The 15,053-nt window shown below is 38.5% G+C and overlaps 1 protein-coding gene across 2 annotated transcripts in view; it reads left to right on the top strand.

Moving 5' to 3' along the window:
• Positions 1-15,053, top strand: part of GPR158 (G protein-coupled receptor 158) — a 203,835-nt gene that overhangs the window by 82,611 nt on the left and 106,171 nt on the right. For both annotated transcript variants that reach the window (XM_074900127.1, XM_074900126.1), the window contains exons 3-4: positions 3,257-3,359; positions 10,926-11,143. In XM_074900127.1, the coding sequence (XP_074756228.1) occupies positions 3,257-3,359; positions 10,926-11,143 (321 nt within the window). The remainder of the gene's footprint in view (positions 1-3,256; positions 3,360-10,925; positions 11,144-15,053) is intronic.

The following is a 15,053-nucleotide window of genomic DNA, read 5'->3' as shown; positions in this document are numbered from 1 at the left end:
AAAATATAAACTTGCAAACCAGGGAACAAACATCAGGAATAGATGTGCTGCTTGAATTGTACAGATGCCTATTACTCTTCTCTTAGTAAATATTATGGTAGAGCTGATCTGAACTGTAACCAAGCCATCTATCAGATCTAATGGCTGGAAGCTAAAACAGTGCAAATTCCATTTAAGAGTGTTATGTCCTGAAGGGCATATTGGAGGAAGTCTCACTCGATAGGCACCCTGCATCTTTTACCTTTTGCCTTGACACTTGCTACTGGGCACATAAGAGATGTGATACAAGCCTAAATGCAGTGTCTGATCTAACCTAAGGTAGCTGCTCTTATGTATTAAATAAAGCATGATTTTTAAAAAGCTGATGACCCCTGAAGAAGAAAAAAAAACCTCAGGAGTATGATGGGTTTACTTCCACAACTTTACTTTCACATCTAGAATGAAATCTGAAATGAGGTCAGTTTTATGCTTCCTTTTTTTTTGCTTATGTGGAGGCAGATATTTTTCACGCATCTGCTTTTCTTGGTGCTAAGTTCTATGTGGATCAAATCTTAAGTAATTTAGCAGCAGATTAATATTTTACTGTCTGTGTCTACACAGTCTGTTGTGGGTTGCTCAGTCTCAGGACTCCAGGTGGTCTGAAGCCCACAACTGATGCCGTGGGCTGCTGTGGCTGAGCTAGTACAGCTTGGGCTCTGGGTCTGCCAGTGGGGTTGCTGAAACCTGGGTGCCACTTGCCAGGGCAAAACCAAAAGTTGTTTGCATGTCTCTGCTGTATTGTGTGGATTCACCCACAGAGAGCCAGGAAAAGCCTCTGTATCTGAAAAAAGAACCCTGATTAAACAAATCTGGACTTTGTTTGCTAAAGTCTTTTTGTACACCAATAAATTCTTACTTATTACCTTTTTCACAGTAGTATTTACCACCATTGATTAATATAACTGTTAAATCATTTCTAAAAAGAGGGGAATTTTTTCTTTCCAGGAAGGGTATTTTCCCCATTTTTGGCCACGTGATACTTAGTGTTCTTCCCTGCTTAACTGCTGCCATTTCTTAAAAATGTCAGGCTGTAAATTGTTCTGTTTCCACGCAGTGTTGAACACAGTGGAATCTCAGCGTTTGAAACTGCATCTGAAGGGATCTAGGCTGCTTTTTCTCCTTCTCTCCATCCCTTGTTTCAGCAGACTTGATGTTCTGATCACTGTTGCACCTTTGCATGAGATTATGTGGACTGTAAAAAACAATTTGACCGATGATTTTTAAGGTGTGTGTTACAGCTGCAAAAGACTGGAAACAAGGATAATATCCTAGACCAAAGAAAGATTGAAATATTGTGTTCATTTTCAAGTTCTGGACTGGTCAGTGACAATAAAATAAAAGTTACAGACTTACTTTGTGCGAATATTGGATGTGTGTGAAAGGATCATCAGTAAAGCATTTGTTTTAATGCAGAACAGATTGATGAGCCTGTGATACATTTTATATGAAGAATTTGTTCAGTGGGAATGGATTATGGAACTAGGGGTGCTGCAGTGTTCACAGAATACAGTAGAAGCTACTTCTTTTCTTCCTTGCCTTCAAAAAGAAAATGCAGTCTCTATAGCAGCATGTACCTTCCCATTACAAAGGAAGAAGCCAGAAAGGCAGAACAGAATTTTCCCCCGAAAAGTTCTTTTTACTACTTCAACTATTTTATTGTGTTTGCTTAAAGAGGTTTTGCTGTCATCGGACTTGCACACATGCTCATCCCACTTTGATTTCTCCCGTCCTCCACCCTGTCAACAACCACATTTCTGTAGGGTGAAGATGAAGTGTGAAAAAAAATTATTTGTGCCTTCTCTTTCCATTTTTTCTTGCTTTCATGTTTATACAAGGGCTGAATGAATTTTCAGTGTTCTTGGAGGCCAGTTTTCTGCTTATTTGTTGTTTTCCAATAGCACCCACAGGCCTGCACTATGTACATGGACATCAGATCGGTAAAGGGTGTGAGAAATTATGATGCTATCTGGGGAACTGAGACAAAGAATATCAAAGTGGCTTTCCCAATGTCAGGCAGAATTATGTCACAAAGCTGAAATTTGAGATTAAAAATTTGAGTTTTTCCTAAGTATGTGTAGACTGTCCTCTCTTGGTGTGCATTTGAGTTTGAAACTCAGATCTTTTTTACTAAGCTCTGTCCTCAGCACCTTCCTCCCTGTCTCAGGCAGTTAGAGATTGAAATATATTCTAAAGTGACAGTTGCAAAGAAGTGAAATGTAAGGAAGTGACAGGACAGAGGAAGTTTCAGTTAAATTATTTAATTGCTCACTGAGAAACTACTAGTGTCTAGTTCCTATTCATGGAGACATGTTGGTATAGGTACAGCCATACTGATGGGAAAGGCATCTAGAACAGTAGCCTACTATGATCTGATAAAGTGAAATAAGCTATACTGGAGGAAAATTATTTTACCATTAGGTGTTTTTACCTTTATATTGCTGAGCTGAACTGTTTTCTTCTTTCTGTGTTAGGCAGAGCCTATTACTTGTACAGAAGTGGTCTGACAGTAGGTGTTAATAAACTTGCTGTGGTTGTCCTGATGTCAAAATTAAGCAAAAGTGGAGTTAAAACAAAACTGGTTTCACATACAATTTCCTCAAAAAGGGACAAAGAGAGCTTAGAAGTATGGGACTCCCGTTGTCATAGGTTTGCTCTGTTTCACCTAGGTCAGAATGAGGTCTGCAGCCATTTTCTCTAACCAGTTGTTGCCTTTGTTTTGACTGGGTAAATCATCACTCTGGTATGGTTGCCACTGTGGCAGGGGCACCAGCATGTGCTGCCTGCGGAAGGTTGGTGGTTTAGCTCAGGCTGTCCACGCTCTTCCTCAGGTAGCGTGAGCTCAAGCTGTCTGAAACACACCTGCTGTGCTCAGGAAAAATGTTGGAAACTCTCCAGGAAAAAGCACAGATGTCTGATGTCCTACCTAGAGCCAGAGTACAAGAGTCAAATTTGGTACTTGGTTGGTTTATCAGTGGGACAGGCTTGATTATAGCTGTCTTTGATGTTTGTTAGTGATGAACAATAAGAAAAAAAGATGTTGGAGTGATATATAACTATGGGAAAAGTCACTGAGAAAATATTGTCAGACTGGAAGGGGTGTGTATTTATTCCTAGAAGGCTGCTCACAGTATCTTGTAATGTTTATATGCTTGAATGTGCATCTGAATATACAGTTGTATGATCATCTGCATGACTTTTCTTTTTTCCTTTCTCACAGTGCATGCCAATTAAAGGCCTTGGATTTGTGCTTGGAGCCTACAAATGTATTTGCAAAGCGGGATTCTATCATCCCAACATCTTCTCAGTGAACAGCTTTCAGAGTAAGTGCCTTTGCTTGAGTTTAAAAAAAAAAAGGAAAAAGAAAACAGAGCTAGCATTAATAATGCAGGGTTCCTTTTTATCCTCGTCAGGGTTATACAGTAAAATCCCAGTGGTTTGCAACTCTCAGATTATATAATCACTTAAGGAGTTCTAGCCCTTTGGTTTGTCATTCACAATGCTCTTGAGGATCCTGTAAAACATACCCTCTTGAAGAATATTTGGTTTATAAATAAATTTTTTAAAAATGAAAAGAAGTCTTACTATGGGGAAATAGAGATTTCTGGCATCTGTGTTCAAGCACAAGTATGAAGGAAATTAATCTAGTAATTTTCTCTTTGGTCAGGGCAAACTAGAATGCCGTAGCCTCTGGCTTTGTGCGGATTTTAATTGTTTTAATTTTACTTCATTTGCAAGGGAGAATCCAAAGGAGCATCTAAACTCTAAGACTTGCTGATGAGGTATTAGAGATGGATCAGGCCTGAGAGTATGGTTGGCTGTAGGATATGAATGATACATAGCCTACATTTGCCTAGGACACACATCATACGGTACTTAAACTGAATTGCCCACAGTAAGGGAAACAGAACTTTTTTGATATTCTGCAGGGAAAATACATAAACTGCATGCCCAAAGTTGATGTCTGTTACTTTTGTCATATGACGTAAACGTAACCTCTGCACAGATTTTGTCCCAAAATTGTTGCAGTTATACTAGTAGAGTTCATGTTGCAGTCACAGTTGTAGAGCTGTTGCTTGAAGGTGTGACAGGATATCCTTCTCTGCCTCCTGCTTTCAAGTGGATGCCATCCCCAGCTTCTTCACACTATTCTTTAGCCAAAGGTTCATGTCATCAGCTCTGCAGCAGGAGCAGTTTGTATGAGATGCCCGGGGAATGGTGATGGGTGCCTTTCACTAGACTTGGTCCAGGATTGTGTGTATTATCTCCTGCCTTGTGTGAACACAGCTGTTCCTGTTCCACTATAAAAATACCTCTGGTACTATTCAACACTTAACATGCACCTCTGTGATACTCTCTGATAAAATTCAGGTGTTTGTACTGATAAATCATGTTGAGGATTATATGACATGGTACTTGTAAAAGCATGCCCCTGTGCTGCAAGAGATGCAAATAAAGCTTCCATGTTCCTTCCTATATTAGCAACTCTTTGAGCTCTGCTTTCTTACATAAAAAGTGATGTGGATTATAGATGAAAGGTGAGCAACTTTAATCTTAGGAAAGCTTTAGAATTCCCTATTTGTTTGCAGCCCAGAGTTCCAAATATTAAATCCTTTGACCTGTGTCATAGGTTGGCCTGGTTTTTATTGATTTGATCTGGTTTACATACAGATTGGCCAAGATATCTTACCCCTAACTCAATTATATCTCTCATTCATATATATATATATGAGATGTACATGTCATGTCTCCTGTATATGTATATATGTAGCATAAATAACACAGTATGTTTGTTCATCAGTTTACCTCGTGAGTGTTTCCCTTCTCTTTTCATATTGTGGAGTGTTGCAGAAGGCAGCCTTGTGATAGTGCTTTTTCTCTGGTCTGTGTGAATTTTTTGATAGAGTAAGGATGATGTTTGTTTGCTCCTGCAGTGCTCTGAGTTATGGTGGAGTTGGGATTTAACTTCTTGAATGAGCGTATAAAAAAAGATTATTGGAACACACAAAAATAATGTAACTAGAGATCATAACAGCACTGATTATTAGGGATGAGATTAATTTTATCTCATATCAGCTGTTAAAAATGTATATTCTTGGTATGTATTAGTCACCTAGGTTTCAACTGCAGTCAGCACCAAGAGCGTGGTTGGCAATACTGCTGCTTTAGAAGGCAGAATTTGTCTTTAGATGGTAAAGTAACTTTTCAGGCAAATAACCTTTTTTTCTCCATTAACTATAGAAGGAGGAGCCTATACAGCTACCTGAGATTGAATATTTGGCTTCTAAATAGATAACATAGAGTGAAATTTATCTCATCTAAGTGTTTGCATATGCTGATACTTGAGGGTGTGTAATTAAATGATCTCGGGCCACTTTGATTTGAGCATGTGTTACTGTGAGCTAACATAAACATCAGTAATATAATTTTTATTCATCCAGATGCAGCTCAATCTGCCAAGCTCTATTGGCGATTTCAAAAAGTGAACAGTGAAACAGCTAGTGTGAGACTGGAAATGACTGTGAAGTAGTGGGAATTAAAACAGTGGTTCAAGGGAGCTTAGCCCTGTCACACAGCTGCATTTGGTAAAAAGGAAAAGGTGACATAGTTAAAACAGCTGTAGTATGTATTTGGAGGTTCAAAATGATGCTAATACAGGAATTCTAGACATGAATCCTGCAGGCTGTTTTGACAGAAAGTGTCTGACCTGAAGATATCTTTGTGGAATAGGCTGGTGGGGTCTGATGATAAGAGAGATGAAACTGAGTAGAAAAGTTAATCATTCAGAAAGTATTCCTAGTGGAAAGAAATAAAGAGGCAGGAAAGATTTGCAGGTCTCGAGATGTAAGTAAGCAGATAGATAGAAAAAATGACCAGTTTGTACTTCTGTGGATTGCAAAATTGGATCGAGTGTAGTTTTTGAAATGGGAGCATTTAATGATACTGGGGTTCTGCACGGCAGCAAGGTATGGGTAACTACAGTTGCAGGTTGTGCCTGAAGTGTCAGACTTTTAAGTGGGGGCAAGGCTTTGCTTTAGGTCCAGATGAATGTTTTGGTTTGAGTCTGAAAGATAGCTCTATAATTGGCTTTGCAGGGATCTTGGACGCTCTACACGGTTTGCTGGTGGGAAGGCTTAAAAGATTGCTTATCTGCCTCCTCTGCTTACTCAGCTGGGGCCCTGAAGACCATGATGCAATGTTGTGTAAGCAGTGTCTTCCGTAGGAACGACTCTGCAAATCAGTTGCTTTTCTGACTTAAAGCGGCATGGTGTTGCTGCTCCCAGGGAGGTCGCACATGTTGCACGTTCCTGAAGTGTGTGTGGGACAAGGGCACACTGGAAATTGAGCCTGTTCTCTTACTGCATAGGAAACTGGGTAGGAGAGTGTTTCCCTCCCAGGGCTGAGTTTGTTCTTCAGAACTGACAGTGCCAAAATATGTAAAACCTTTCTACTTTTTCTTCATTAGTTAATGAGGACTCTGGGTACTAGTGGGGCCCAGAGTTATTGCCATGAATTCAGGGTCCCCTTTGAGGACAGAAATTGATTTTAGAAAAAAAAAATGTATTTCATATATGCAAGTTGCACTGATCTGTAAATGCTTGAGTATACAATTATGTACTTTTTCCTAATGGCTTATTTTTAGGTAGCACTTTTAGTATAGGTAGAATAGACTAACTGCTGACTACATATATTTTAACATTTTTGTTAAAAAGAGGGTTTTGTTAAATCCTTCTCACAGCACTTATGTTCTCTGACTCACAGGGTAATCAGGTTTGCATTGGAAGATCCTTAGCAGAACAGCAGTGCTTTTCTCATTCTTTAGCAATGCATCATCCACACATTGCAGAGATTCTGCTCAGCTCTTGCTGTTTGGATGTGGGACCTGCCCTGTGCGAAAAGGTGCTTGCACCAGAGGTGGCTCTTTTGTCTAGATATGGGACATTACTGTCTCTAATAGTGCTATGATCACATAAGAAGTCCCAAGAAGGGTTTCCAGTTTGACAGGAATTCCCATTTTTTACACCTGCCCTTTGACTTTGGTTCTTCAGCAGAACTAGCACGTGCAGATCTTTGCAGGTATGAAGGCTACCACTGACTTCAGTGATACCTTTCTGGGGTGAGGATTATGACTATGGCTGATTACCAGGTTTTGATGGTAGCAAGTCCAGTTACATTCACACACACTGAGTTACTGCAGTATTGCCGATGCTACTGCTGTTGTTCCTAATTTACACTATTATAGAACAGGAGCACAATCAGTCTTTTATTCTTTTCAGTGCTTGGCATGCGCTGTGCCTTCTATGTTCACGTGTTGACTGGGATCTGGGATGATCTTGTTTGGCATGGTAGCAGTCCCTGCCTTGGCACTTAGCAGTCTGTGGTGCCGTTCTTACTTTGAAGGAAGATCTCAGCTGACAATGTCACAGCTGCTGAGCCACCCTTTGCATAGCAGAGTGTGCTTAGGAGAACCCAAGCTGATGAAGAGTTACCCTCAGGAGACCATTTCAAAAACAGATGGGCTGATCAGGCAGCAAAATAAGACTGGAATAGAAGAGGGAAGAACTAGGCAAAAAATATAGTAGAGGAGACATAGCTGAAGCATTTAAGCTTTTAGTTTTATTTTTCTAATACCCAAGAATTTTCCTTATTATAGTTCATACTAGTTTGTGTCCTTATTCCTACTTTTCACCAGTTCTTTGTTCTTTTCTCCTTCCATTTTATCATTCTTTTTTGTTACTTTTTTCTTTTCTTTTTCCTTGAGGGTGGTACTTTTTACACCTTCTCATCCTCAGTTTGAACCCCTGCAGCACAGTCAGTCTTTCAGTCTTTTCTTCCAGTTCATTTGTGTCAGTGCTAAAACTGCTGCTGCCATATATGGAGTAGAATTGGCTTCTTGTCCGTCTACCTCACCAGTGTCTAAAATCTTTTGCCACGTTTTGGGGAGGAAAAACTGATTTTCTTCATTGGAGAAGGCATATGTAATCCCGAAGAGCTGCTGAGACAGCAGAAAGGACAACACAGTGAAATCTCTAGCAGTGCTGTAAGAGGCAGTAACTTCATGCTTGACTCGGACTGTCTATGGTTTGAGTTGACATTACATTGACCTTGGTGAGGGGACAAGGCCAGACATAAAGGGCAGAAATGTTCAACTATGCAATGGGCAATAGTGCTCTGAGACATATAGTCAGGGCAAGGTTGTGGGTAGACAAACAAGCTCCCAGTCAGTGGAAAATAAAATGATCACGTCTTCCCAAGAACCTCTTTTAGAGGGTCTGAAAAATGTTCTTTCTTTTTGGCAAGGAGAAAAAAACCCAAACAAACAAACAAAAAGATGGGGATTGTTAATAATTCCTTATCACTTTGTGTAAAATCTCAAGTAGATCCAATTTTTTGGATCTTTGTTATATTAGCTATAATGAAGAATCATTTAAAAGTCAAAAGATAATTCACCAGATAATCAGTTATAGCTGGCAGTGCAGGAGATGCATATCGATTATCTTCCTTTGTATACAGTAGACAGTGTGACACCAGACACCTCTCAGCAAAGGCTTGCTGTTGCATTATGGAGTCATATCCTTGGGAGATTTACTGCAAGATGCAACTGTTTATTGGCTGTTACCCCTGTAGTATGTGACGAGCATACACATGAAAAAACTTCCATGCATGACTCAGATAAGGAAATGCTTGATAAAATGGATTATAATGTATTTTCAACAACTTTCAAGGTTGAACATTTCAGAAATAAAGTAAAACATCAAGTTTAGGACCATGCAAAATTATCAGGCCATATTCATATAATATTTGTGATTTAAGTAATCTCATAACTTTAGGTTTTAAATTATATTTTTCCAGTGGTTAAGTTTTTACACTGAAAATAATTTATTTAGCTATCACAATAAAAACATATTAACAAATAGCTCATGTATGGCCTGGAAATGTGAGGGTTTAAAGAGATGAAATAATCTTTTTGGAGATGGGCTAATTGAAGGGTGACTTTACAGAAATGATGAAGGAACAGAAATGATGAAGGTATGTGGTGGAAAAGCAGGTTGATATGAGTGCATATATTGAGGAAACGTAGTGGAAAACTTGAACAGTGGATAGTGCACTCGATTTGGATTTGGAGATGGGAGGTGGGAGACTGACTTCTGTCTCTGCCAGAGGACAGTGTGGGTCAATTGCTCTAGCTCTATAGAAAAGAGGGATACAATGTTATATATGGAGAAGGTGGTTTCTGGCAAAACTCTTGGATGGATAATGGCTGAGGTCCATGGGTGTTTGCTCTGAAAAAGAGTTCTAGTCCTACCATATCTTCAGGATTAGTGTTTCTTAGAGGTTCTCCACCTTCTTGGGACGCCCAAGTATGATTTTCCAGCATTTCCATTCCTGCCTCCCACAGTCTGGGTCAAAAAGACACAAGATCTCTTCTTGCTGTCTGCTTGTATCTAAGAAAAATCTGGCTACTAGCATGAGTCAGCACTACTCTGCTATATTCAGGTTTCCAACATCTTTGTTTAGAATAAGCTCCAAAGAGAAATACACAGTTTTAATGAGAAATACCAGCCTGTTCTCTGCTCACTGCAGGATGAGGGAACGAAGCATCCTACACTGAGAATGGGGAGCACAGGGTTGCTGAAATGGCATGTCGGATAAACAGACTTGGATATACAGCCCTTTCCCAGGCTTTACCTGTCAGCAAATGTGTGCTTGTGCACATTCATACATAGATCTGAGAAAGCAAAAAATAATTTACCCTTGTAGATAACCTTCTGCTTCAAGTGTTTCAAGCTAAAAGTCTGAAGAGAGTTTTATAAGCCAATATGCCTGTGCAACATCGGTGGAATAGGCTGTCTCTTGAATTAAGACTAAAGGATGCATGATTTATTACTTTCACTGGCAGAGGAGGAGGATTTTGATCAAAAATATTGAAGCAATTGTCTAGTCTTGTGAAAAGTGAGAGATGTTACCAACACAGCATTGATCTGGCTTAAGCCATGTTCTCTTGTTTCTGGAAGCCTTGTCTTGCTTCTGTTAAACATTTTCAGTTAATTCAGTTTTCCTTCTTACTCAACAATATTATTTTTCGCCCCTTTTTTCTTTCACCTTTTGATTTCATTAATTGCCTGTAGGATAAGCAGTCTTACAGGGAGTTACGGGCAACTGTTCACGGATGAGAAAAAGTAGGAATCCTCCTGTGCTCTGCTGATGGTTTCACTTTGATGGATGAGATGTCAGCTTAAGAATCATTGATTTTTGTAGATAAAATATTAACTTGCCAGTAGGTTTTCCAGATTTCCTGGTGTGCTTGTGTGAACAATGGAAAAATTATACTTAGTGTAAGTGCACTGGTTTTGCTTTGGGGACAGAGTCATGCAATCATGCAACAGCGTGCTGAACAAATGTTAATTAAGAATGGTTTTATCTAATTTGAAAGTAATTAATTGACTAAATAGCTTTTTTATGAAGTTGAGGAACAATCTGAAATAGGATCAGAGCTTGTACTGTGAACATTAAGTAGTTAATAGGTCTGCTCGTCTTGTGTCTGTGTGAAGTCCTTTCCTTATTCCCAAATCTTTGATGTCATTTTTTCCCCATTCAGAAGTCTCCTTCAAAGAATTTCCTGTGCAGATTTAGCCCACTTTAAATACAATGGGAAAGTATTTGTCATTTAATAAGATCAGTTTCCCTCATGTCTAAATTGGTCTGCATTTTCTGCATGCTGAACATGACAAAGGAGGGTAAAATGAGAAAAAGCAGCCCTGGCAAGTCATTTTGTAACTTGAGAGAGACCAACAGGGAGGGAAAGGGAGTCAGTTTGCTGCTGTATGGATGAACTGCCCATCCTGTACAGCTAAAGGTGTCTCCCCTTACCCTTCTGATACTTTCAGGAAAGGATGCAGAAAATCGCTTTTCTGGTGGTGAATTGTCAGAGGAAGTCTACACCTGCCTACCCTGCAGGGAAGGATGTTCTTACTGTACAGATGATACTCCCTGCTATGCACAGAAGGACAAGTATTTACGGCTGGCTATCATCTCATTCCAAACGCTCTGTATGCTGCTGGACTTCATAAGCATGCTGGTAGTCTACCATTTTCGCAAGGCAAAGGTAAGCAGACGTGCTTTACTTGATACTCCTGCTCATTGTGTGGTACAGACTCATTTATGTTAGGTACGTATAGCTTCTCATTTTGACAGTCTGTTTGTCAGGGAGGGAGCTCAACTCAAGGAGAGGATGGGATTTCCAAACAGGAATGCTTTGCTTTAGACATGGAGGTACTTAAAATGTTCATGTAGTTTTTGAAAAAAATGCTGAGCAATTTGTGTCTCCCAGTGAAATCGGCTTATATTTGTAGGTGGTCAGCAAAAATCAAGGAAACCTATTATGTTCAAAGTAATTTTGGAAAATCAGGCCAATTATACAGGTATCTAAGGAGGCACGTGAGTGTTTATAGTCTCGGGATCTTGAAAGTCTCTGTTTTGCCACCGCTGGGAATGATGTTTGGTTTCAATATACTTGAGACTATCTGGAAAATAATTATGTCAAAGAAATCTTTCCAAATAATTCTTGTTCCCAGAGAGATTAAACTTGATTTTATGTTAAGCATTTTTTTCTTCTCCAAAGTATGACTATATTAAGGAGTGTCAGTAAATTGCTCATGCAGACTACGCTCATATTTTATGTTCTAACCTAATGAACTTTCTGCTTTTACCTCAGAATCTTTTAACATGTAAGGTCTTATGGAATCACTGTTGCCTCAATAAGTGCAGAATATTCTCTGAAACTTCCAATTTACTAAAGAAAAAAATTGAAGCTGGCACATATTCACTACCTACATTTGGAAGACGTAGGTGTGCACACAGTATGCTACATTGTTGAAATTAATAGCTTCATCCACTTTCCATAACTAGATAAGCATTTCCATTTTGGTTTGTGGAACACCTGATCCCACAGTGTTTTAGTCCTACGGAGTCTGTGTTACAAATGCGTGGCTCATTTTGAAAGACTTTAATATCCTGGCAGGAAATCACAGAATGAGCAGTAACATTCTTTTTTTTTTTTTTTTTTTCCCCTCTCCTGTTTCTGACAGAGTCTTTGTATTTAATGATATTGCATAAAATGATTCAAATTACAGACTTAATTGTATTTATAAAGTTTTTCATTATGAAAAATCTGTTGTAGGCATCTGTTTAGTTGCTTAACATTAACTTAGCAGAAGAACTTTTCCAGTTTTGTGAGGTTTTAGTCTGTGTGGTAATGTTACTTGCTTTTAATGTCATAGAGAACATAATGAAAGAAGCATTCCTCGTGAGTAAAATCTTTATTCTCTAGACGTACAAAGTGGACAGAGTATATTACTTCATATGCAGCTATTTCAAGTTTGGCCTGACTTTTTTTTCCACACTAAAATATTGATTCTTTTACAATAAATTTCTCTATTTTGTCATAAATAGTTGGAGATCAGAGATGAGTAAAATTGTGTACACTCTTGCACTTACATATGTTTGGTATACATATCCAATACAGTAAAAAAAGGGTATACGTTAAATATACTACAGAAATCTTGTATATCCCAAAACTTGCTAGTAGGAAAGGTGCATTTTAGCTTTAGTGATGATTAGTCATTTCTCCAGAGTAGGCTGTGAGCAAAGAACCGGATGGAGTCTGAATATTTAATACCAAAGAGGCATATACCCACCTTTCCTTTTTTCTAGAGAAAGTCTTTATGTTCTAAAGTCAGTCTTTATGAAAACGTTTGAGCTGCTTTTTTTCTAGATTACCTCTTACCATTAGACATCATGACATCTGAATGAGTGAGAATCAGACATAAACCAAAATACTCTTTTTTCCAGAAATAAAAGTGATGCCTTTGAGATATTGCATTTCATTCAGTTGGACAGAGATGGATTCAGTTATGATTTTCTTGCCTTAGAAGAGAGGTGACTTTGTTGTAAATGTATATCTCACAAGGAAGAAGGGAGGAAGAATGAGACAAAAAAGTAATATGGAGATTAACAAACCTTTCCTATATGATCAGTGTTTTCAAGGAATAGAAACTGATAAATAGATGTTCCATTGCTTTCATGTCATTCAGCTGAGTTTTTTTCTTGGATTCCTTTTATGTTCTTTTATCTTGTTGGTACAGCATGATTTTAAAAAGAAAAAGATCTTGTGTGATTACCATGAAATAGGAAGTTCTATGAAGGGCAAACATGCTGAGAACAATGAGTATTTGCATAAGAAAACTGCTGGTTACATTGGATAATGACAGAAATTTGGAGTGAAGGAAAAAACCTAGTAAATGACTGTGTACTCTCCACTAAGGGGGAAAAATCGTGAAAATGAAAGAACAGATATTGAAATATATTCAAAATATGCATTTTGAGAACTTCTAACTGTTAGTGAAACAAATCTCAATGAGGTTAGTATATCTGCCTGATTAAAGTTACTGTGTTAAACTGCTTGTTTCTATTGTGCTGGATGGGTGTCAGAGAAGAACATTTTTGGATTCTCTCCAATGGTATGGCACTACAATGTCAAAATAGTTACAAAAAGTAATTTTTAATACAGCATTTTAACAGAAAGAAATGTGTACTGCTACCATATCGAGAAACAATCTTCAAAGTTTTTAAAAGAGCAAAATCAAAAATGCTAAATGAAGGCCCCAGTGCTGACAAGAATGAAGAGCAGATATGTGGTGTTTTGGTACAGTTGTTGATCAATAAAATGAGCTTAGTAAAAGGGGAAGGCAGATGGGATCAGGTTACCACTCTATAAAGTGATTGTGCAAAACACTGCTTAACACTTGTACTTTATGGAGTCTCGTGGTATATATTAGCTTCAATAAACTAAGGTCCTGAAAAGTTAAGGTCAGCCAACATAAAACACCTTGGGAAAAAATGCCTCTGGCACCTTGACTGTGATATTGTGATTGTAAGTCAGACAAAGAATGATAAAAGTCCAAAAGGACCCTTTAGATCATGATAGAGGTGAGACAACCTTTGTCTCAAACAAATGAACATATCAGTAAGAGCAGATGCAGATAAGAAGTATTTTAGAGAAGAGGAGGAATACTTATTCAGATCATAGTGGTTACACATATTATGGCCAGGCTATACTTACAATGGAAACTGCTGTGGAAGAGTCACTCATTGACTTAGTTTCGTCAACAGTGTGGAATATATGCTAGATCCAAGCCAGTTACTAAAAGATTAACCGTTGATAAAAGATCTAGTGCTCCACTTTCAAAGAACAGAGCAATGAGATGTTTTCAACAATTACTGCCAAAGTGTCATTGATGGAATGTGGCAATACGACTTCCATTTTGAAATTATCTTTATTACTGACCTAGGATGTAATAATAACGATCTACAGGGAAACCTGGTAATTATCAACCAAAGCGGTTCCACAAGTGAAAGATCTTGATTAAATGAATGGTAATAAATAGGCAAAGCCTACAGCAAGCCAAATGACTGGCTTCTAAAAGCCAGGCATCTCTTGAGAGGAACCTTTAGAAGTCCCTGAAGTTTCAAGTCTCTGCTTTTAGAACTTCTAAAGGTTCCTCTTGTCACCTAAAACTGGGATAAAAACTTATCGACACCCATTTGATGCAGATAAGCAGACACTTCTTTATTGACGGCCGGACGTGTAGCGGAGTGCTCTCACCAACACATACCAGGCACCAGAATCATACACCTTATATAGAACTTAACTCATACATATTCATTAAGTATTCATACATAAACATACAATTTCCAATAAATCATTAACCTATTCTCCTCCTATTTCTGATTCTGTGCAGTAAAGGTTAGAAATGTCTAGAAATGGTTCTGGGGTGTAATGTGAGTAGGTGGTCCATGAGTCAGTTGTCGCAATCTCCCCGTGCCAGAATTACCTTTTGCTTAAGGACAGCAGGTACTTGCAGGCTGTTACGGTTACTTCCCTCAGTTTCCATTAATCCTGGACCTTGACAACTACTTGCATTCTTCTAGTCCTATGTACTATAAATCAGTTTACA

This window comes from Athene noctua, chromosome 2 (assembly GCF_965140245.1).
Source record: "Athene noctua chromosome 2, bAthNoc1.hap1.1, whole genome shotgun sequence".
NCBI classification, from domain to species: Eukaryota; Metazoa; Chordata; class Aves; order Strigiformes; family Strigidae; genus Athene; species Athene noctua.
This window is presented reverse-complemented; position numbering and strand designations above follow the sequence as displayed.